General features: G+C 40.0%; 1 protein-coding gene across 2 annotated transcripts in view; it reads left to right on the forward strand.

Moving 5' to 3' along the window:
* Dnah9 (dynein axonemal heavy chain 9) overlaps positions 1-24,461 on the forward strand; it is a 365,933-nt gene that overhangs the window by 179,702 nt on the left and 161,770 nt on the right. For both annotated transcript variants that reach the window (XM_063242417.1, XM_063242418.1), the window contains exons 39-43: positions 10,886-11,051; positions 13,592-13,694; positions 15,069-15,308; positions 19,613-19,774; positions 23,303-23,499. In XM_063242417.1, the coding sequence (XP_063098487.1) occupies positions 10,886-11,051; positions 13,592-13,694; positions 15,069-15,308; positions 19,613-19,774; positions 23,303-23,499 (868 nt within the window). The remainder of the gene's footprint in view (positions 1-10,885; positions 11,052-13,591; positions 13,695-15,068; positions 15,309-19,612; positions 19,775-23,302; positions 23,500-24,461) is intronic.

Genomic DNA, 24,461 nt, shown 5'->3' on the forward strand with positions numbered 1-24,461 from the left:
TAAAGGATAATAGTCAAAGAATAATGGGCATCATAGTATATCTTATTGCCTTCAAAGTGGTTGCCTATACCCTCAAACTTGATACTATCAAACAAAATAGAAAATAGAATAATCAGACAGAACAAGACGAAGAGAGCAATACTGGGGTTCAAATCAGATTAATAGGAAAACCAAGAAAGTTACTATAATATGTCCCGCTATTTTTTAATTGTTTTCCCTTAATTAAAAAAATGAGAGTAAAAAGATTAATTTTAAAAAGAGGGGGGGAGATTGAGATAAGAGAGGGCATTGTAACAGAACAATGCAGGTCAGAACCCAACAATTCAAGCGTCACTGTGTTTCCCAGTGTGAATGTTTAACAAGTAACAAGGAAATGATTAAGACTTCATTTGTTATCAAAGATGTGAGCATCTTAAGTCTAAATACTGAAATTTTTAGTGCTCTTCACAATTATAACAGTTGTAGACTTGATATGCTTTTGAGTTTATTCTGCATCATTTCCATTTTGTCCATAATTATCTTAAGTGTACAAAACAAACCGAGCTCTGATTTGTAGCATTTGCCAATTTCAGTGGTGTAAATAATCCCACCATGGCCAGGTACCAAGTACCAATGTGACATCATTGAACAGGGAGCTGGGTACAGATGTACCATGGTTCACGGTTTTAAAGTGTCTCCAGCCAGGTGTGGTAGTGGTGGCCTGTAATCTCAGCACTTTGGAAGGTTGAAGCAGGAGTATCACAAGTTGAGAGCACAGCCTGGGCAACTTAGAGGCTTAGCAAGACCTTGTCTGAAAGTAAGCAATTAAAAGAGAGCTCGGAACATAATTCAGTGCAAAGACCCTGGATTCAGTTCCCAGTACCACAAAAAGAAAGCTGTGTTTGCACTTGACAGATACAATAGACGGAAATAACCTCAAGGGTACGGATAATGGTGAATGTGCTAAATTAATTAGAATGTGATAAATTTTAAATATTAACATGGTTTTAATAATTTACACTTGGTTATATATTTATATAAATTTATTTTAAAATAATGTCCTTGTTAAGCAAACTTGCAGCCTGCCTTTGGTTTCAGCCAGCTCCAGGAAATGCCTGGCTTCATGTTTACTGTCCCAGGCCATGTGCACATGATGTCCTTCCCACCCACTGTGGTCTTGAGCTTCCACATCCGCAGTGCAGGGGTAGTGGTCATCAGACTGAGCCTGCCCACCTGGTTGAGATATGAATATTCATCAGTTTGCCTAATGTAGTCCCAACTTTCTTTTTCAAGGAAACTTACTGATAAGCTCTGAATCCAACAGCTAATCAGATGACCAAGTCTGCCCATGTAGTCCTATTTTATTATTGTAGCTATATTAATCACTAATAATAATAATAACACACTTATCAACACTCTGGATGTGTGTCTGGAAGTAATATAACTTTAAACTTTCATGCTTGTTTTTTTAACCTACTTAATCTGTACAGCCTTGTGAATTAAATACTGTATTTAAATTACTTCCACTTCATGGACGAGAGGCCCAAAGCACAGAGGAGTTACACAAGTTTTCTCTGATCCACAGAGAAAAGGTGTGGCCAAACTTTAAACCCAGACAATGTGACTTCAGAGCCTGTACTCTAAACCACTAGATTACCCTGCCTCCCTGGTAAGAAAATACTTTAGAAAATGCTATAAATATTTAATGTTATTATATTATCATCATCAGTACAATTCAAGCATTCCAGAGAAGCAATTCTCTATAATCTTACTACGTTTGTTCTTTAATGTAAAAAGAAGATTTTAAATAGAAAGTACAATTTTAAGCTAAGGAAAAGGAGATAAATTGCTCACACTGCACTGTCCTATCTTTCCCTGGATCCCTCGCCTAAAGGAATTAATTTTGCCTTTGCTCGTGTTGGAACACTGAGAATTGTTCAGAAAAGTCACAAAATGCAGTCAGATAGAGCCAGGATCAATGCCGGCTCTCACCATGGCTGGATATTCACCAGGACAGTGCTTTCTGTCCCTGGTAAATTCCCTAATGATCTTTCCATGGTACCATCTCTGTCACCTCCTCAGGAGATGGATGAAGCACTCTCCTATGACCTCACCTGCTCAGCACAGGGAGCAGCTGGCCTTTGAGATGTGTCGAGCCTGTGCACAGAGCCCTACCCTTGCTACTCAGAGATGCCAGATTTCTTCACCTGGAAAATGTTTCCCCTTGCTCTCATCACAGCCCAAAAAATCTTGATTATTTGGCTTGTAAAACATTTCAGGAACTCCAAAGTAGCAGGAGAGAGAGATTTCCCACCAGTTAGAAAAGTGGGAGCCAGAAATCCAGTATCAAAGCAGGCATGAGAATACTGGGAAAGAAAAAGTATGCGGAGCTGTCAGAAGAGAGATGCTCAGTAGCATTCAGGGAAGAGGCAAAGACCTGCCCCTGCTCCAGGAACTCATTACGCTATGGCGGTCCTGCGTCTGAACTGCTGTTTGTACTTAAGATGAGAAGTATTTAAGACAAGAGTGAATGTGATAGATACAGTTTAGTCTGCTTTGAAGAACGTATTGTACACCCAGACAGAAGAACAGAATGCCTACTTGTAATAGCAAAAGATGGGGAGCAGCCTAAATACTCATTTGGTAGAATGCTAAGCAGCATCACGAACAGTGCAGACATTCTGCAGGCACTGAGTTGGGACTGTTTCCAAAGTTTGATTGTGTGAGAAAAGCAAGTTTGATTGTGTGAGATTGTGTATGTAGTGGGCTCCAAATCGTCTTATCTAAAAAGCAATATAGAAACATTTGTTCACTTTTATGACTTTTTAAAAATATATGAAACTTTGCATACATAATGCATGCATGCACACACATTGATGCTTATGTATGTACTTAGAAGAGCCCCAGGAGAACGTGGAAGCAACTGGTAACAACAGTTGTTGCTGGAAAGCACAGCCCCACACTCAGAGCGGGCTGCATAATTACTTACACTTTTTAAAATAATGAAATATTGCAAGCACACAGTGAAGTGCAAAAAATAACATAACAGATGCCCATGTACCACTCTCCAGATTTAACAGATGCTAAAATGTTGTCTTTTGCTCTGGTCTCAGCTACAATATACCGGCTCCATCCTTCTCATCTTCCTGCTCCTCGTGAGTCAGTGTACTGAAGTCAATATATAGCATTCCACCTTCAAATCTGTGATATCCGTACACACACATACAATGACGCGTGTGGATAAATTTTAAACCTACATCATAATGTACCTTCCTTGGGCAAAATTTTTGATCAGTGTTTTGATAGCTGCAGAGCTATTAAATTCATTTTCATGGCTGCATAGAATCCCATCATGTGACAAAATCACAGCCCATTTACCCCCGGGGAGGCGGCATGATTTTCTGCACATCGTCACCTCTCTATGAAAGTTTTACTTAGTTATAACTGACATACAATAAACTAGCTATGTTAAAAGTTCATCATTTAGGCCGGGCATGGTGGTGCATGCCTGTAAACCTGGCATTTGGGAGGCTGAGGCAGAAGGATTGCTGTGAGTTTGAAGGCAGCCTGAACTACATAGTGAGACCCTGTCTCAAAAAGACTAAAAAATAGAATAAAAGTTGACAGTTTGATAAGTTTACACAGCCATAAGTCATCATAATTGAAATAGTAAACATTTTCCCCTCCAAAAGTGTCCTCATATCCCTTTGGGTCCCTCCTTCCCAGCCTTTTCCATGCTGCTCTGTTCCAGACAACTGACCGCATTGTCATGATAGGTTAGTTTGCATTTTCTGTAATTTTATGCCATGAAGTCACCCAATCCTCATTCTTTCCCCTGCCTTTTTGCATTCAGCATGGTTTTGAGATCTATCTGTACTGTGAGCAGAGTAATAATTCATCTTTGTCATTCTTGAATAGTGAGATAAAATTTATAAAACACTCAAATAATTCCTAACAGAAAATGCTTAGTGAATGGAAGCTATTAGTATCACATCAGCAAAGTACTTCTCAATTTTAAAAATATGTTATACCATAATTTCCAAACCTCAACTGCCAAAACAAAAAGAACGTAAGAAAATTCCTTTTCCTTAAAAAGGTAGGGAAGGGAGAAACAAAAACTATGTTGAAAGAAAACACAATGTTTTTGGAAGAAATATTCCAACTTTCAAATAGACGGTTACTCCACCCAAGGGGTCAATCCCTAGAGATCTCCAAGGTGAAATTTTGCAGCTCCTGCATCCTGCTAGCCCAGCGAATGCTGTTTCTCTCAACATGAGATGTTCTTAGAGAAGGCAGCTGCTAGTAATACCTGCATCTCGCCTCTCTTTCACGGCCCCCGTTGGGTAGTCTCCATTCAGTATTTTGCTAAACACAATTGAGAACTTCCTAGAATGTGAGTGAGGGCTGAGCCTCCAGCCCATATAGAGCTCACCAGCCTGGATAGCACACGCTGTCTTTAATGCTGTCTGCGTCCAGCTTTGTGCTAAAGGCTTCCCCCTTTTGTAGTTCATTTAACCTTCCCTCGTCCTACGAGACAGTGTGTTAGTAATGCTTTTGGCTGCAAATAGTGGAAAATCTGGTGACAGTGACATAGATATTTTCTCCCACCCAATGAGAAGTTGAAAGAGGATAGCTGCAAACTCAGGATTAAATGCTCAGTGGCACTGATGCTAAAATACTTGCTATTCCATTGGCTATTTTCCCTTAAGGTGACAGACAGTCTGATATGTCAGCCCACATATTTGCATTTTAAGTGGAGGGAGGATAGGTTCATGGTTGTGTCTCACTGTTCTAAACTGTCGCACGGCCATCCTAACTGTAAAGTTTCAAAAGAGAATGAGATTGCAAACTGTATCCATCGCAGGTCTGATGATACTTATTCCCACTTTACAAGAGAAGTAAATGAGGTTTAGAGGTGCTGGGTGACTTCCTTCAAAGTCACTTCACGAGTTAATATCAAAGTTAGCTTCATCCACCTACGCAGGCCTTCTGCTTTGCTAAGCTGAATGGCATGCATCTTAATTCCCACGGTAGAATGCCAAGTTTGCTTCTGTGTGTCTGATATCTGGAGGATGTTAATATCTTTCTCTTTGATAGTAAGTATCATAGTACCTTCAATTGTTCATTAAAATCTTAGCTTTCAATTAGCTGTTCTTCAATACGTTCACAAGCACAGGTTAAAAACTATGATGTCTTAAGCTGACAGATGCAAAGAGTGTGTTCATTTTTCAGTCATCAACTTCTCTGAACCCCACAAACCTAGCACCTTGCTTCCATTCCATCACTAAGTGACAACTTAATAGTACACTCCTGGGTTTTATTGAAATTAGTATGATTAAAGATCATTTTAAGTTATATTTGTATCTTCTGTAAAGTCTCAGTGGAAGCCCATTTTATATCTTTTGTGAGTTTCCATATTTGGCACCTGATTTTTATGTAAAAAAGTGGATTATTGCCAGTGATTTGGGTGTCATGGTTATATAATTAAACAGATTTAGTTCTGAGCTTTCAAATAAGCAGATAAATGTTTAAGTGGGTACAATAACATCCCAAATTACTGGCACCAATAAGTTTCTCTTCATTCCATATTTTTTCCAGCCTCTTTCACATCTATATTTTAGTTGGTTTGGTTTTATGCCCCTTCAAGTTACCTTAATGTCTTTTTATTCTTTTTGAAAAATTAAGTAATATTTCTAAATAACAGCATGTGCAAAGATCCACAAGCAGTGTAATTTAGAGACAGAACAGGAGAAGCAGAGACCTTCATGAAGGCCCTCACATGGTCTATGGTCTCCATGTAAATAGAGAAGACTGAACTTAATGTTCACCACAGTCCTGAATTCTCCTCCACCCAGTGTGCTTTGAATTGTTAGTTCCACAAATATTTGAGTTCTTAATTACACTAACTAGAGAGCAGCTCCAATGTCTGGCTCTGTATGTACAACGGATCTCTGTAACCTCTTCCTTAAAATTTAAAGTTGGAAAAGACCTTAAAAGTGTCAGTCAAACTCTCAACCTCAAAGGGACATCGGGCAACGTACCTAGAAAAGGGATTGCAGGGCCAGATGGAATTTCTAATTTTAGTTCTTTGAGAAATCTCCATACTCATTTCTATAATTGTACTAGTTTACTTAGTCACAATGGAACAAGGTTCCTTTTTTTACCATAGCCTTGCCACCATTGATTTTTTCATTTCTTGAGGACAGCCAGTCTTTCTGATGTAAGACGGAATCTCAACGTTGTTTAACTTTGTATTTTTCTAACAGCCAGAGACATTGGACATTTTTGCTTTCCATTTGTACTTCTGCTGTGAAGTATCTGTTGTCTCTCTTTCCCATTTCTCGACTGGCTCTTTTATTTTAGGTGATCTAATTTTTTATTTAGTTCTTGTACTGCTCACATGTACTAATAAAAATTTTTAAAAACAAATAAGGGAACTTGGGCTTATTATAGACAGCTTATTTTTACTAATGCCTTCCAAAAAAAGGAGGCTGACAAAAACCTCAAGTTAAATTATCAGTGATTTGCAAGTTGGTGAGCAAGGCATTCTGCTTAGAACTGTAGAAAATTTGAGATGTAATGCAATTGAAAGCCACACCTCTCAGACAATAAAGAAATCATTTCATAAATTTTGGTATATCCAAATTATAGGACGCAATACAGTAATTAAAATCAAACTTTAGGAAGGTGTTTATTACTGTAAAAAGGTTAACAATATGCTAAGAGAAAATCAAAATGTATACAAGCAATGCATTCAGTATACAGTGTGGTTTGCAGTGGGAAAATCTAACAGAAACAATAACCAGAAGGAAACACACTGCATTATTGAAAGTTGTGCTGTTAAGTTATTCAAATCGTGCCCAGTTTTCACTTTCATCACTGTGATTTTCTATACATTCTAATAATTCTAAAATGACTATATATTCTTTTTATAGTCATGAAATTACGTTTTTTTAAATAAGTCCATACAAGTACAATTGAAATGCCCTAACATGAAAAATGAGATCATAGGAACGTAAAGTAGTTCCAATGTACCCACACAAATCATATTAGATTAAAGTAAGACATCCTTGATTATTAATGATTGCTGTAAAGTCATATGGTGTGAGTAACAAGTTCGCGGAGGATTTCCCGAGGCTGGGCGCTGTGTCTGAGGAGCACTTTGCAGTACTGGTTGCATGAGGTTCCACAGCCAGGCTGACCTGCTGTGGATAAAGTCCTGGCTTTTCACTCTATAATTGTTTAACTTTGAGTGAAATCCTTGCATTCCTCTAATCCTGTTTTCTCGTCTGCTAGAAGCCCTGTGGAGGTTTTGATAATAAATCCTAGGATTCTGTGGGGGTCAGAGATAGAGTATGTCAAATGTTCACTGCACCTGAGTCCCTGGCAGTGCTGCATGGATGAAGGACTGAACTGCTGTGACACTCAAGTGAGACTGGAGAAACCAGTGGGGCTGGAAATTAAGGGGCAGCCTCAAGAGGGCCAGGAGGGAGAGCTCAGAGCTCCATCCCCTTCTTGGAAGCACTGTCTAAAGGACCTGAATTCTAATGACGGCAAGATAGTTAACCTCTCCTGGCCTCTATATTTTTAACTGTTAAGGAGGACAATAAGATTTTCTTTGCCTAACTCATAGGGCTTTTTATAATAACAAAACACATTCATTCCTATCTTCATAAGTGATTTCTGAGCCATCCACTGTGTCCTAGCTAATGGACTACATTCTGTAGTTAGGATTGTGAGACTAACACAGGATAACACCTATCCTTGTGGAGTTTAGATTCTAGTATGGAAGAGTTTGATGAGATAATGAACAAGATAAGTTAAAGGTGTAGGATATGAAGTGCTGTAAGGAAAAATGAATCAAGGGCAGGGCAAAGGAACTGCGTTTCATTTTAGCAAGAGTGCTGGGAAGGCTTTAACTGTAGGGGCAGTAGCATCTGAGTACACACGAAGCTGCGAACTGTGCTGGCATTTGAAAGAGCAGTCCAGGCAGAGCAAACAGCCAGGCGGCAGCCCAGCACAATGAGCAATGAGTGGATCAGAAGCAGGGCTTCAGGCAGAGGGTGGAGGGTGGAGGAAAAGCAGGAGAGGGGCACTGTGGAGGTCAGAAGTCAACAGACGGGTCTTCGCTCCAAATGACATGAGACACTCATTAATAAAGGGACTGTCATGATTCGGCTCTCACGTCACCAGGCCTCCACTGTCTGCCTTTTGGAAAGAATCTAGTGGGCCAACAAGGGGACATTTGGGGAGGATGCTCACGTTACCCAGTGAGAGCCACAGGACAAGATTGGTAGCCCAGAGATGGTGATATAAGTTCTATGAGAAACCACTTTGACAGTTAAGTTGCTCTTCAAATATAAGATGGTGCCCAGGAAATAAAAGCACAGACCCAGTTGGTCAGATGACACTGGTACATGCCACCACAGCCTGAACTCTGTTGTTCCATATGGGTTATAAAGAGAAATTCAGTAAGACGTGAGCCATTGGCTCCAGCTTTTATTTTAATTATCAGAACCCATTTTACTGTCTTATTTATTTTACATCTTGGACCACTTAAACTTTAAACCACTCTTCCTCCTCCAATTCTGCCTGGAAACGGAGACAGTCCATGTAGACGTAACCCAGAGCAGAGGTTGATCCGCAAAGAATCAACGCTGTGTGTACCTCTCCTTCAATTCTCTGGAAAACTTCACACCAGCCATCAGAAATAATCTAGCACACTCCAAGGCCTCTTCTTGCTAACTGACATGCTTTTCTCCTCAGCAATCCTTTAGATGCTTAAAGAGCTTAATCAACCCAAATTACAGGGTCTGCTTAATTCCAGGGGTTGATTTGAATATCATTGCCTTGGGAAGAGGAGAAACAAGCTTTCCTTAGGAGAAAATTTCCCATTAGCAGGACCGTTCTCAGAAGCCTGTCCTTGGCAGCCCATTAATTATATTTCATTTTGACAGATCTTGTATATAGTTGTTATATCTTGGGGGGCGGGGAGAAGGTGTTGGGTGATTAATTGGCTGATAGTGTATGTTAATTGGATGCTAATTAAATTTAAATTTAATTCATATTGGAAATACTTAATTTAACTCAGGACCAGGAAATTAGAAGATTTGGGCTTCTTGAAGGAACTTGTCTTTCTATCTGTCACCTTCTTACGTCTCTTGACAGTTTCTCCTTGTTTACAAACTTGTTTTTCAAGAGAAGAAATCAGATGGTTCTTAGCACTCCCAGCTATTAAAAAAAAAAAGTGTTGGTGCTTGCAATCCATACATATTTAATTGCTTTTCTGAAAAAAACAAATCATGCATCTCCACCCTGTTACTTCCGTTTGTTCTAGACAAGTCCTGTCAGGTTGGAAACTATGCCATCTGATTCCTTCCCTTTGGCTTGCAAACTGAAAGAACTTGTCCAGAAGACAATCTCTGTACTTAGTGGACATGGAGACCCTGAGATGCTGCAGTAGGGGGCCAGACAAGGGAAGAGAGAGGAGGGAGTGGACCTGACACTGCGAATATCTGAGAGGTTCCTAACATTGTCGTGTCTGTTTCCCATAATGGAAAGTCCTGTGAGACGAATTGTCTGGAAAGTCTGTTGACAAAATGTCCAGTGATTCCATTCTGAAGGCCTGGGGTGGACGGGACATCCAGCAGGCCCAGGATGAGAACAGCAACCCTTGTGTCCCTTTGCGTTCTTGGGGAGAGACAATAATAAGCCTACTCAGGATCACCCTTTGTTGATTGGGGAGAGAATACCTGGCCTTGGGACTGTAAAATCATCTTCAATTTCTAACCTAAAACAGAAAACTGGGGACCACAAGGATGACAAAAGAAGCCAAGGCTTTAGAGTTTACCCACTATGGTTTCTGGCTTTCTTGGTATCCTGGCTTTCTTTTGTACTTAGTTCTTCTAAGCTTCAATTCCTGGATCTATAAAGTGGGAAGTTGCACTAACCTCTGGGCCATGTTAAAAAGAGTTAAATGAGATGATAAATGTTTGTAAAAACAGCACAGTGCATGGAGAAAGATGTTCAATGGGTACCGTCACCATGCAGCCTACTAACTGCGAGCTCCACGGGTGCTGTGGATGGTGGAAGCTGGTGGCAGTGATTATTAATTCTTTGTTTTTTTAAAATTTTATTTAAGGAGAAAAAATTAAAAAAAAACAGAAAAAGGGTACAAGTTATACAGACTTTCAGAAAAAATAAACAGTAGGAAATCACTAGTTAATTTCATATTGTCATCTTAGAAATAGTTGTTGAAGTTGCAAAATTAAAGCATATAGAGGGGACTTTCAAACAGTGAGACTGCAAACAGTTTTGTTCAATGATCCAACAAAACTCAGTAATATGGTTATCTATCTTATACACTTCAATATATATGCAGTTATATCTTTTAGAGAACTTTCTTTTCCTTTCTTTTGTACAATGACAATTACACATTTTGGGTTTTATTACTCCTACAGATCTTATTACTTTTTTTTTTTTTTTGGAAGAAAGTAAAACCAAATGTGACGTACCAGGACAGAGTCAGTCAAATCAAAAGGATGGACATAATAGATAATATAAAAACAAAATGCTAGGTGATCAACAATGGTTACCATAATGCCTCTTGTTATCTTAAGAAGAATTGCCTAAATCATCAGTTATAATAAAATTGAAAAAAACAGTAAAGAATAAGACCAATAAAACCAAAACATTGGAGACATTAGAGGACTTCAAAAGAAGATAACAGTCAACCAGAATGGGCGTCATAATGAATCTTATTGTCTTCATAGTTGTTGCCTATACTTTCAAACTTGGTACTATCAAGCATAACAGAAAACTCAGTGTCTTGTCCTAGAAAACTATGCTATTTCCGATTGTTCTGTGAGATTTAAATCTCTTCCTCACGGATCGCATCTTTCCTCAGCTGTCCTGGAGAAACCTCTAGAAAAGAAAGCTGGAAGGAATTATGGGCCCCCAGGGAAGAAGAAGCTCATCTATTTCATTGATGACATGAACATGCCTGAGGTGGATGCCTACGGGACAGTGCAGCCTCACACCATCATCAGGCAGCACCTGGACTACGGTCACTGGTAAGTGTGCTCAGGAAGAAGAGCCTCAGCCACGGGATGGTGAATGGCAAATCTCAGGTCAGTTCCCAGCTGAGGGTCCAGGGCTCAGCCACCTCCTCAACGGATTCCCTGTCTTCCAGAGTGCACTCAGCAGGGCCACTGAATTTCCCAAGAAAGATCCTGCCACAGAGATATCACACACTCATCTAAAACCTGCCTTTTTCTTCAAGACTCATCTCAGTGTTTGTTAGTGGAGTGGGTCTGTGTTGAGGTGGTGTGGAGGATGGGAAAAAAGGTTGTATTTTATCAGTATTCAATAAATGCAGATAGAGAAATATCCCACTAAACTCCATTTATAAGTATGATTAGTGCACATTAATTACATTCTTTAAGCTATGGCATAATATAAGAGCAAAAATATAGCACTCTTCTCAAAAACTCTGTTTTCAGGAAGCCTTATGTTTTCCCCAAATCTCAAAAGCAGGAGAAGTCCCTTCTCCCTTGCTCCCATAGCGTGGAGCAGATGAACCACGGCAGGACTCTGCCCACAGTGTCTGCAGACCCTCAGCCTGGGTCTCCAATGCTCAGGATCCGATGGTCCCTCTTGCAGCAGTACAGATTTTAATACCCAAAGGTCTGAAGGCCAGATAAAGAAGTCAGTAGCTTAAACCACTTTTGCTCACCTTCCTGTCTCACACCCAATCAGGTGCTGAGAAAAAATGGAGAATGGGGAGAGAGAACGGAGAGGAAGGGCTGTAGGGAAGATGCCAGCATGAGTGAGATCTTCCCAAAAGTCTTTGCCGAATGCCTGCCACATGCAACCACTCTCAACCCGCACTTTAGTCCCTGAGTAGCTTTGTGCTGGAAAAACCAAGTCAAACTATCCAGTTTTACTTTAGACTCATTTTCACAAATCTTAAGTGGGAATTAGAAACCTCCTGTAGATTGTGCCATATGGCTTTCCCTACTTACATGTTCTCTCCCAGAAACCTCTATTCTGTACCATGTCCTCTCTCTCATTAGCCCACAGCACCGCAGCTGAGGGCTTTGCTTCTTCAGAGAGCACCTGCCAGCTGCATTCCCTGCTTCCTCCTCCACATGGCATCCTTGGCTCCGCCCACTTCTTGCCCAAGACTTAACCATCTGCCTGCATCCTGACTGGACTGTCTATAACTCTCAGCCCATCCACTAGCTCCTCCCCCCTTCATTGTCATTGAAACCTGCATGAAGTTATTCAGCTGTGCTAAAAAATCATTTTATTTTATTTTTTTTCTGATTAGGTAATATTTTTTTATTTAAAGAGAAAAAAGAAAGGACATAAAAAAAACAAAGCAGTAAAAGGGTACAAGTAATAGAGAATTTCAAGGAAAAAATATACAGTAAGAAAACACTAGTTAATAGGATACATATTGTCTTCCTAGAAACAGTTGTCCAAATTATAAAATTAAAGCATACAAAGTGGACATTCATACAGTGATATTGGAGACAGTTCCGTTCTATGATCCAGCAAAAGCTCAGTAATATGGTGTTCCATCCTACACACTCAAACATACCTGCAGTTATATCCCTTAGTCCACCTTACTTTCTTCTCTTTTTTACAATAACAATTACCCTTTTTGGGTTTTATTACTCCCCCGGTTCTTATTACTTTTTTTGAAGAGAAAAAAACCAAATGTGACTAAGCAAAACAGAGTCAGTTAGAACAGAAGGGTGGGCATAATACATGATGCAAAAATAGAATACCAGGTGATCAAAAGTGGTTACCATTGTGCCTCTTGCTATTTTTAAATTGAGTTGCCTATATCATCAGCTATAATAGAATTGATCAAAACAGTACAGAACAAGACCAATAAAACCTACACTGGACACCTTATAGGATTTCAAAAAAAGATAATAGTCAAACCATAATGGGCATGATAGTATATCTTATTGCCTTCAAAGTGGTTGCCTATACCCTCAAACTTGATACTATCAAACAGAACAGAATATAGTATACTCAGACAGAACAAGATGGGGAGAGCAATACTGGGGTTCAAATCAGGTTAATAGTAAAACAAAAAAGTTGTTTTGTCTCTCCCCATATATAACCAATCCTCTATTCTGTTATCTCTGCTCATTCATTAACCCTGTTATTTGATTTCTACTCTCTTGGCTTTACTGACGTGTTCTTGCTGAACTATTAGCTTCGTTGTTAGTGCAAATTCGAGGGACCTTCTTGGACTGCTGTCTTTCCTCGCTGTGCTTTGTGTGGGTGACCACTCTGCTTTGGAAATGCTGTCTCTTCTGCCCTCTGGGCTGACACATCTCTGAGCTTCCTTTCACCTTCCGTGTGTCTCTGGCTTTCTCCTTTCTGTGCTATTTCCATAGCTACTGGGTTTCTCAGAAATATGTCCTCAGCTTTTGTCTCTAGCACTGATTCTAGATTTGTTTGTTTGTTTGTTCGTTTGTTTTGTTTTTAACTATCGAATCCCATGAGTGATAAGATGCAGCCTACCTCACATGAACGGAGCGTTCACCTGACTAAATCCTCACACCGTGCTCACTGGAGATTTCCATTTCAGGTATGACCGGAACAAGCTATCCCTAAAGGAGATCACAAATGTACAGTATGTTTCCTGTATGAACCCAACCGCGGGCAGCTTCACAATCAATCCACGGCTTCAGGTATGGGAAGAGCTAGGTATGGGTGGGACCTGAGCCCTCATGTACAGGACCAGAACCGATATCACTTAGTGTTAAGTAATAATTGGACTTTTCCCTGTGCAGCCACTCAGAGTGGACAATTAGATAGCACGCACTTTTAGGGGGCACAGAGAAACTCCTAGTTCCAGGATCACAAAGCTTTTAGATCTGGAATGGATCAGAGGGTTCATTTGATCCAACTCTAAGTTTATTGTAATCCCAAATACTGAGTATGGTAATCCAAGTATTTTAATCCCTTTTTTTAATCTTCCTCACAACCCAAAAAGTTATATTTGTAATCTCATTGAGACATTATTGGAATCGCAGCAAGTTAATTCCAATCTGCCACCTACAATGCAACCCACGGCAAAAGTAAAGACATAAAGACATGTTCCAAGTTATGGGTAGCCAAGGGGTCATAAGTCCAATCTCCATGAGGATGTGCAGACAGAGGCCCTCATCCAAGGCCTCTCCCAGAATTTATTATCCTGTCTAGAAGGGGGGGTGGCTCAGAGATGAGTGACAGTGAGGATGGCAGGAGCTATGTGAATAACCTGAGCTGGCTGGCCAGGTAGGGAGAAAAGCATCTCTGCAAAATGCAGCGATAATGATATGCAAGAAGGATCAATCTGCATAATTTCATTAAGGTAGCAAGTGAATTGTTTTTGGAGGCTGTTGCTTCAGTTTCTGATATGTGAACTTTCTTGCCCTGGGGACTCACAGCCTCTTTACTGTAAGGCTCATATCCAGGTGACATTCCTGGAGCTGACTGGCTGTACCATCCCATTGTGTCCATATCTTTTACAGAGAGCACTATGTGAGGAAGCAGGAGACTGATGGCTTTATAGAGACTACACACCAGTACCTCGGCTAACCTTATTTGCAATGCTTAGAGCCAATTGAAGAGAGAAGGAAATACCTTAGTCAGCTCCGTCCATATCAGTATAAGGAAATAAGTCTTAATATAACCAAAGTTGTAGCAGTTGTTCTGCATTCAAGGGGAGTCACTCAAATTGTTGCCTACAACACTCTTCAGGTGAAAGAACTTTAGAGAGATGAAATAACTTTCTTCAGGTGATATGGACCCTCAGCATCAAGTTCATCTCTGGACCCAGAGTCTCTTCCTGTTCTCTTTACCAGAGGTCCAAAGCCCTTTATTCCACTGGTCCCTTTCAGGTTCAATCCTACTTTGTGTGTATAATGAGAAGCATTAACTGGAATGTAGAACTCCAAACCTTTATAGGAATTCTTCGTTATCTTAGTCAAATCTAGAAGAGGTAGTGTTATCCCTCTATAAGGGGATAACACATCCCTCTATAAGGAGATAAGGACGTCTCGCTTTTGTGCCCTGTGCAGCGCCACTTCAGCGTGTTTGTCCTCTCCTTCCCGGGAGCAGATGCCCTCTTCTCCATCTACAGCACCATCCTGACCCAGCATATGAAGCTGGGAAACTTCCCGGCCTCTGTGCAGAAGTCCATCCCCCAGGTGATCAACCTGGCCCTCACGTTCCACCAGAAAATCGCCACGACCTTCCTACCCACAGCAATCAAATTTCACTACATTTTCAATCTCAGAGATTTTGCCAACATCTTCCAGGTGAGTTCAGCTACACTGAGTCACCTAGAAAGCTGAGGGATGACCCCAAGTCTTCCATTCATTTTTATTAAGTCCTTCATAAAATGTTTACAAAATATTGAGTTTCATCTATGTGGTATGTTCATTCATTCATATATGCATGCATGTAGTTATGATTAACTCTGTAGGGCATTGCCTGTACAGATAGGTACCTAGAGAGACTGAGACCAGCAAAGACCCAGACCCAGAGGACATAGCGTCAGCACATTCCAGCCAGGACTCTTGGTTGCAAGAAGCAAGAACTGCTAAATGCTGGTTCACAGGTCCATGAGTATGAAAGGGTTAATGAAAAGGGGAAGCTCCTGAGCCCCATGGCGTGATAAAGTTTCTGAGAGCACATCCAGACTGGCTTAGAGCGGACTGATTCCCAAACATTCATTCATTTTTTAAATAAGGAAAAAGAGACCCACACAGATCAAACAGATTTGCCTCTGAGTACACAGCCAGCTAGTGAAGGAGCCAGCATCCAGGTTCCTGACCTGGGCCACTTCTCCTGCACCTTTCGCCTCTGATCATCTAAACTTTTCTGTTGAGGAAAGAAGCAGAGGATCATCAGACAAAGAGTGTGCCCATAAAGCCTGCAGCTCTAGGCAAAACTTACACTTTCCCATGATTAGTATGAGAATGGACTGAGATAGTGTTTACACAGCCTCTCTTAAATGTCAGTATTACACTATAGAGTAGAGGCTGGAGTGACCATGGACATTGTCCAAATGAAAAGAAGGATTTAAATTAGTATGATCCAGTTTCACTGATCATGACTGACAGCACTAAAGGGAGAAGAATAAATGAAGTTCCTTTCACCAGAAGCGTCCCAGAGTTGACTATTGCTGGGACAGTCACCATGTCATCTGTACACTTTGAAATTCATTACTCCCAAGAACTCCTTGCGATCAGTGTTATTGTTCCATTGCATCAGATGTCTTGAAAAAGTACTAGCTAGTAGATGTCAACACAGTGGTCATGGAAGCAGAAAAATACAAATGGTATTAGAGAAATAATGAGTAATTCAGACTGTACTGAGTTCAGCACTAAGTCTTTTACTTCCATTAACTTTAATCCACACAACAATACAAGAAGGTAAAATACTGGCTACAACCCTCCATTTCTATGGTTTCCCCATTGGTGGATTTCATCAACTGAGAATGAAAATTATTTTTAAAGTTGCTTCTGTACTGAACATGCACATTTCACTTTCTATTTTTTTCCTTCTTTCCTAAACAATAGAGAACAGTTATTTGTATAGCACTTCCCTGTATTGGGTGTTTTGAGTAATTTAGAGATGACAAATACATATAGGAGGATGTGCGTAAGTTACATGCAAACATTATTCGGTTTTATATGGGACCTGAGCATTCATGGGTTTTAGTAGCTGAGGCTATCCTAGAAGCAATTCTTAACAGACACAGAGGGACAATTGTATTTCCAGTTTAGAGAGGACAAAATTGTGACACAGATCGATCAAGCACCTTGACCTTGACCATATAACTGGCAAACAACAACACTGATGACCACAACTAGAACCTCAGCCCCACCATGTAGGCAATTAAGGACAACAAAATGTTCCCTGAGAAAAGAGCGTTCATCCCAATCTCCTGTGGTAACTGGTGCAATGTCAAGGAGGAACCAGAGATCAGAGAGAGCAGAGGGGATCTGAGGCTCTTGTTTTCTCTGGCCTGTTGCTTGTGTCACCTGGCCTATAGCCCAGTGGTCATATCATGGCTCTGTATCCTACCTGGCCTCTACGCAGCTGTCAGCCACCAGCTATGGCATTGCAGAGTGGGTCCTCACAGGAGCATGACTTCAGCTGCACAGCTCCTGGCCCTCCTGCAGAGATGAGTTCTAAGTTCAGAGCTGGACCACAACTTCTCCACAGCCCTGCTTATCCCTTCTCTGCCTGCTTCTCTGAAAGCCTCTGGAAGAGATTAAAGTGTTAGTTGCACGCCTACTAAGAGATAGACACCACTCAGGGAAGCCAACTTGTTCCAAACCTCATAATCCATGTACTTCTTTCCATGTACTTCTCTTAAATCTACCCAGAACAGAATTTGACACTGCTAGGAGTAGTAGAAATAATTAACTAATGTTCCCATCCCAAGGCTAAGTATCTAAGCAAGTATCAAAGACATGGAAAAGTTTGCATTTAACAAGGGATCATTTACTCAGCCCTTTACAGTCATAGTGCCTGGCTGTGTGGTTATACTAGAGATTATAAAAATCAACTGATAGCTCACCTTAGTGTAAAACACAAAATTCCACAAGCTGGGAATCCTGGTACTTTTTCCTGACCTCTTTATTGTTTATATAAGTGATATTTAGGAGGTTAATAAGGTAAAAGAGGCTAAGATGTGCACACGTGTGGACCCTGAAAAACCTTATGGAACATTTTCCTTTTTATAAACTTTCATTAGAGTACCTAACATATAGACAGAAAAACGTGCACAGACTATCCAGCTTGGTCAGTTATAACAAAGTGACTGTCTTAGTTACCTCCTTCTCGTTGCTGAGGAAAAAATGCCAGACATCCAAAATTAAGGAAGGAAAGGTTTATTTAGCTCACAGTTTGTGGAGGTTTCAATCCATACTCAGCTGGCTCCAACTCAGTAGCATCGCTGGGGCAATCATTCATGGTGACAGAAGACAGGAAAAGCAACAAAAGCAAAAATGGATGACTAAAAGAGGAGACCTTTTCTGTTCTTTATATTGTATGTAGGCCACTACCCTAGGTTCACACCCGTAATTCCAGCACTAGGCAACTAGTCAATCACAAACCCTAGCCACCTCCAAAAAGCCTGCCCCCGTGACTGCATGAGGCTTTGGGGGGATATCCAGACACAAACCATAAAAATAAACCATCCATCCCCAGAGTCCCCTTTTCTTCCTTCCAATCACTCTTCGTTCTCCTCTGCCCTTAAATACTTCATAGATTTGTAGCACAACATATTATTTGGAACTATTTTGAACTTTCTATGAAAAACATTAGTGAATATCACTTTGTATTTTTCTTCAGTATTATGTTTGTACTTATATTTTCAATCAAACTTTTAGTTTAAAAACCACAACCACACTTCTTCCTTTATAACTCTTAAATTTTTTTTCTTATCCAATTGTGCTGGCTATAATGGCCAGTAGTACAATGGTAAGTCTGGCATCTTATCACGTTCCTAATTTTAAATGAAAACTCTTTTGCTACTCTCAATTAAGGGAAGTGTAGTACCAGGTTAAGAAAATATCCTTCTATCTATAATTCCCTAAGAGTTTTAATCACAAATGTGTGTGGGAACGTAACTGATTTTTCTGAGTCTGTGATTTTTCTGGGTCTATCATTTTTCTCCTTTATTCCAGGAACATGGTAAATTTAATTGATGAGTTTTGATGTTAAATCAACCTTATATTCCTACACTCTACTGAACATCACTATTATGTTTTCTTTGATTCCATTTGCTATTTTTCCATGTAATTTTTCCACATATATTTGTAAGATTGTTTTGTTGTTTCCCTAATTTTATACAGTCAATCATTACCTAGATCAACTTTCAAAACAGCACTTGTAGAATGCAAAAATAGCAGGGAAACCCCCTCTAGGCTCACTGTTGTGACTTGAGAAGCAGCAGTTAAAATTATTAACACCAAGGTTAGGAAGACTTAGTTTCATAACTTTGTAGCTTTCAAGGAAGGCAGCTTATTCTATTGCTATTTTTTCTGAATCCAAATCTCCAGTTTTACAAAATGATTCATACAGTAAAAATTATTTCATAAAATCATCGTGAGGATTGAATGAGATTGTTTTGCAAAACATCTAGTTCAGTGCCTGTCATATAAATGAACTCAAATAAATCATAGGTGTGTTTTTTATCATGAGCACAAAGCATTGATTTCAATTGATTGCTTCCTTAAGGCATATTAATTTGAATTATTTCAACAATTCCAGAAAATCAATAGAGTTTCTTCAGTATAAAGAGTGGACAGACTCAGGTTCAGAGATGTCAATGTGGCTTGCTCAAAGTCATACAGTTGCTATGTGGTTGTGAAAGCATTTGAGATCAGATTTGTCTGACCAGACATCTAGATCTTTCCCCCTCAGGCCTTTTCTCAGAATCCAGGTATCTCTCCACCGTGATATACTCTTCAGTGGGACAAGTCTCAGGCATTACCCAAGGTTGGACAAAATGGCCCATACGATTATTTCTTCATTTCTTTAGCTGGTGTACCTCTGAAATGTTATTAATGTGATTTTTTTTCCTTTTGGCCTGTTCTTCTTGAAGGGCATTCTTTTCTCATCGGTGGAATGTGTAAAATCCACGCCAGATCTAGTAAAGCTCTATCTTCATGAATCAAATAGGGTTTATCGGGATAAGATGGTGGAAGAAAAGGACTTTGATCTCTTTGATAAAATCCAGACAGAAGTACTCAAGAAAATCTTTGATGTAAGTATTGGCTTGTGGTTTTTTCACATCTTGTAAATAATAATAACTATGCAGCACAATCTAGTTCATTCATTGAGAAAAGGTCAGAGATTAGATTAAGAAAACAACTTATATCGTCATTTGGCCGAGGCTAAACATATAGGAGCAAGAATAGGCACCGATTAGTCATGGATCTCAGTGTTGAGAGGATCTACAGAGATCAGCTAGCCCAAGCACCCACAAGATCCTGAGTCTCCCCTGTAGCATTTTCCAGGTTGGCCACCCCACAATTCCCCAGTATCCCTGGGATACACCATCTTACCTTGCCCATAGCAGCCATTGGAAAAGTGCCAACATCTGGAAATTTCAAACCATTTTGAAGACTGGAAATGTAATCTAATAATAACTTAAAATTCATTTCTCTTCTATTTCTAGACCAAACCCAAACTTTTAAATAGTTTAAGAACATTTATCTTGGACTTACTTAGTCTTCTCTCTGCCAATCCAGAGAGTCAAATTCTTTTCCCTGTTTCTGATGTGTCATTTTCAAACCCAGAGAACTTGCCATCATCCTAATTGCTCCCCCGTCCTTTCTTTCCTCTGAAATTGTGGGGTCTGACTTTTGTCACCCAACTGTGGTCTGACCAAAAGCAAGATCATCACTTCCCCTTTTCTTAAGTACTATATTTCAGTTACTGTGTTTCCCACAATATGTTCTGTCAGTTGGGAAGGGGTCTATGATGAAATGGATCGGGATAATGCTTTGTAATTTATCAGCCTCTAGGAATTTCACCCTGAATTTATTACCTTAAAATCCAGGAATCTAGAACAACCTTAATTCATGTAGTATTTTGCAAAGGTATAGAACCCTAAAACTGTTTTCCTTCACAAGATTACTCATAATTTACAAAATTATGGAATCTGTCTTGGGAAGCAATGATAAATTAACACCTTCATTTCTTAGCATCAAAATTACCTGCAGGGTTAACAGTCAGTCTTCTACCGAGCAAAGCCTACTGCTTCTTACCTTCACTAGAACTAAGCAATAATCAAGGCTTATATATAATTGTGCTATACTGTACCTAATTCATTAGGTTTTTTTCTGTTGCTATAACAAAATACCTGAATCTGAGTAATTTGCAAAGAAAATAAGTGTATTTAGGTCACAAGTTGGGAGACTGACAGTCTCCTGGAAGTCTCCTGTTAATTCAGGCTCTGATGAGGGACTTATGGTAGATGGAACCAATGGCAGGAGACTGTGGTGAGTCAGGAAATGGAAGAGATTCGTGAATCAGCCTCACTGTCAGTAACAAGGTACGATACCTCATAAGATCAACACCAATCCTTCAAAGGGCAGTGCCTACAATGGCCTAATCCCCTTCTGTTAGGCACCACCTCTGAAAGGTCCTACCACATCTCACATGGCCACACTGGAAAGCAAACTTCCAAGACATGAAGCTTCGGGGCAAAAACAATACCCCAACTATAGCACTCACTTTGGTTTAGTTACACACTTTTTTCTCCTAAGATCCTCACTCTATTTCTGAAAATATTTACAGCATCCCAGCCTATAGCAGTCTTTCAAATGATTGGACAGAATTTTAGATAATTTGTTTCAGAGTGCCTTTTGCTAGGTTGAGTATCCTAAATTATTCTACTCTGCTGGTCATTTTTATGATTCTCAGAACTCTCACACCTCAGATGCCCTTCTCTGAGCCCTGCAGAGTTAGCCAATTTGTGTACAAACAAGACTTGCTTGTCTCCGTAAGTTGGTCTGAGAAGGCATTTTAAAGGAACAGGACTCAGTTTTTGAAGTAGAGGTCCTCCCGTGGGTTTGTACAAGGAGCACATCCTTTCTGATCATAGATCTGGATAAAATGGAAGCTACCATTATCTTTCCCTGGCAACATTTCAAATGCCAGCCTTGCCCTCAATAAATTGTGGTGCTTTTATCAAGCCAAAGTTGCCACAGTTCCACCTAGGAATTGATATAATCCCATTTCCACCGTCACATGTTTAAAGTTCTCTGATTCATGCCCCTATACGATGTTGTGTTACTATTAAGAAATCTTTGATTCATCATGTTGGTTGGTGTTCTTTTTTGCTTCTGTAGATCAGTAAAAGTGGAGACATTTTATTCATCAAAGAACCTTTGTAGACAAAGCTTTATAACACTTTACTTTTATCTTCTACTAGATCCTTAGTGTGAATTGATTGTTATAATAACTGATCCCATCTGTCAGCCCATTCCCAAACTGGATAAATACATGTATTTCCATATAATTTATTGCATGTTTTTCTAAACTAGCAAAAGCAAGTCTTCTGCATAGCATTTACATTTTTTTCCAAGTTTCTTGGCATTTATCATCAGAATATTGAATAATAACTTACTGATACTTAACTCTTTCTGGTCCTTTATTCTTACACTCAGGTAGCAGTTCTGGTTTTTAATATTCATTATTGTCCTCAGTTTCTCCATGTAAGGTTTGGTGATCTTCTCCCATGAGCCTAGAAAGCCAACCTGCACTCAGGTTTATGACCTGATTCAGTTCCTCCACTGGTAAATAGCATGCTGGTTGCCTGTTTCCCAGGTAGATTTTCTAATCTGATCTTCAGGAGAAAATAACACAGATAAGACAAAAACTTTGCCAGCTATAACTCACCCTACTTGTGTCTTAGAAAACATGTTCTTTGTTTCCTCTACAATATTGCTTACTACCTGAAGTCTCAGATAGTATTTTTTTACCAAGTTAATAGTTCCTTTTTGCTCCTCTAACATTAAACTTAAAAGTCCTCTTCAATATACAGAAAATAGATTAGTAATAAAAAGACATAGGCTACGTGTCTTTTAAATTAATTTATTACTAGATGTTTATTCAAAATGATCACCTTTGTTGTCTTGTGCATAAGATTTGAAACAAAGCAAGCAAACCCTCGTGAAACGTTTTATAAATAAGAGGTTCTACTTTAAGTACTTAAGATTATCTATGTCCCCACCAATAAACTGTCATCTAAGAGTGGCTAACAGAGCATTCTTCAAAAACCAAGCCCTTTGGACAGAACTTATGATGCTGAGGCTGACATCCTATGGTGAGCATCCATCTTCAACAGGAAAGTGTGTTTGATGATAAAGTTGTGGATCAGGGAGCAAGAACTCACTAGAAAGGATGCAGGGGAGGTAAAGCCATTGGGTGGAAATTTTCTATATCCAACACTTGTGAGAGAGACCATACTTAGAGAAATCCAGCCATGTATTCTCATCCAGTCTTCTGATCATAGAAGTACTCTTGCTATACTTACAAGGATGACACCTCTCACCCTCTACTTCCCATCCTCAGCCCACAAAGGATAAAGAATAACATCCATGACTTCATGGAACTGGTGAAACAAAAAATTGAGCATCTGCTTTACATAGACTTCTCAAGAGAAGGGGAATGTTGGAAAGAGCACTAATTTTCATGGAATATGCAGAGAGAAAAATCAAATCCACTCTGTGTAAAATCAAAACAGAGTCAGTAAGAAAGGTCCTAGTTCCTATGTCCTCCCCAGGATGCTGAAGAGACTGTGGTGCAGACCCGAAGCCTGAACCTGTACTGCCACTTCGCCAATGGCATTGGTGAGCCAAAGTACATGCCAGTACAGTCATGGGAAGCCTTGACTCAGACGCTGGTGGAAGCCTTGGAAAACCACAATGAGATCAACACAGTAATGGACCTGGTTCTCTTTGAGGACGCCGTGCGCCATGTGTAAGTGTGCTTCTCTTCCTGCCTTCCTCAGCTGCTTCTCCTTCCCAGTGTTAAGGGTTTCATTTGGAACACTTCCATAAAGCCAGCACAGCATCACCACTTCTGTCATGGAGGTCAAGATGGCCTTTGGAAGAGCAGTAGCTGCAGTGTTTGCCACTGGCCCTAGGGGGCAGCAAAATGCTGACCGCCGATGGAACTGGAATTCCCATGTCACCATGTGGGGCCCCTAGCAGGATCACAGTGACACCAACGGGCAGATCATAAAAGATAATAAAGGGATACCAGAGCAGCTCAGGACTCCCATCCTTGCCTATGTGCAGGTCAAAGAGACAAGATTTTTAAAAATGAAACAGTTTTTGACCAAGTACACACATTTTTTTTTAATTAAATCTTTTTTTGTACTGAAGGATGCATTTAGGGTTTACACATGCTAAGCTAGTGCTCTACCACTGAGCAACATTTCATTTTTATTTTATTTCATTTCACTTACTTGGAGACAGAGTCTCACTAAGCTGCTCAGCTTGGTCTCAAATCTGTGATTCCCTTACCTCACTTTCCAGAGAAGCTGGGATTGAGTGCTGATATGTTGTGCCATACTGCTCTTTATGTTCCTGAATTTGACCCCCACTTTCCACTCCTCTCCCTCCAACATCCTTAAGCTGTGGTTTTCATGGTCTTCAGGAGCTCCATCTTTAGCTTTTGTGTACTTACACTACCCTCCTGAATCAGCTGTTTTTCCTTGCCCAGCCTCTTTCCTAAAGCCTACAACAAGTAAGTACCTTCTGTATCCACCACTCCCTCCTCAATGGTATTTTTAAGTCATTTTTCCTTTATATCTTTCACCCTAGTTCTTTTAAACAAGTCCATGCAATATGCATAGCTATTCTCCCCTGTGTTGACGTCACTTGGTAATATCCAATTTGTCCCCATCACCGTCTTGTTTACTTTTCTTGTAGAGACAA

The sequence above is a fragment of the Cavia porcellus genome, unplaced genomic scaffold (assembly GCF_034190915.1).
Source record: "Cavia porcellus strain 051 isolate PalLab524CR breed Dunkin Hartley unplaced genomic scaffold, mCavPor4.1 scaffold_32, whole genome shotgun sequence".
Classification (NCBI taxonomy): domain Eukaryota; kingdom Metazoa; phylum Chordata; class Mammalia; order Rodentia; family Caviidae; genus Cavia; species Cavia porcellus.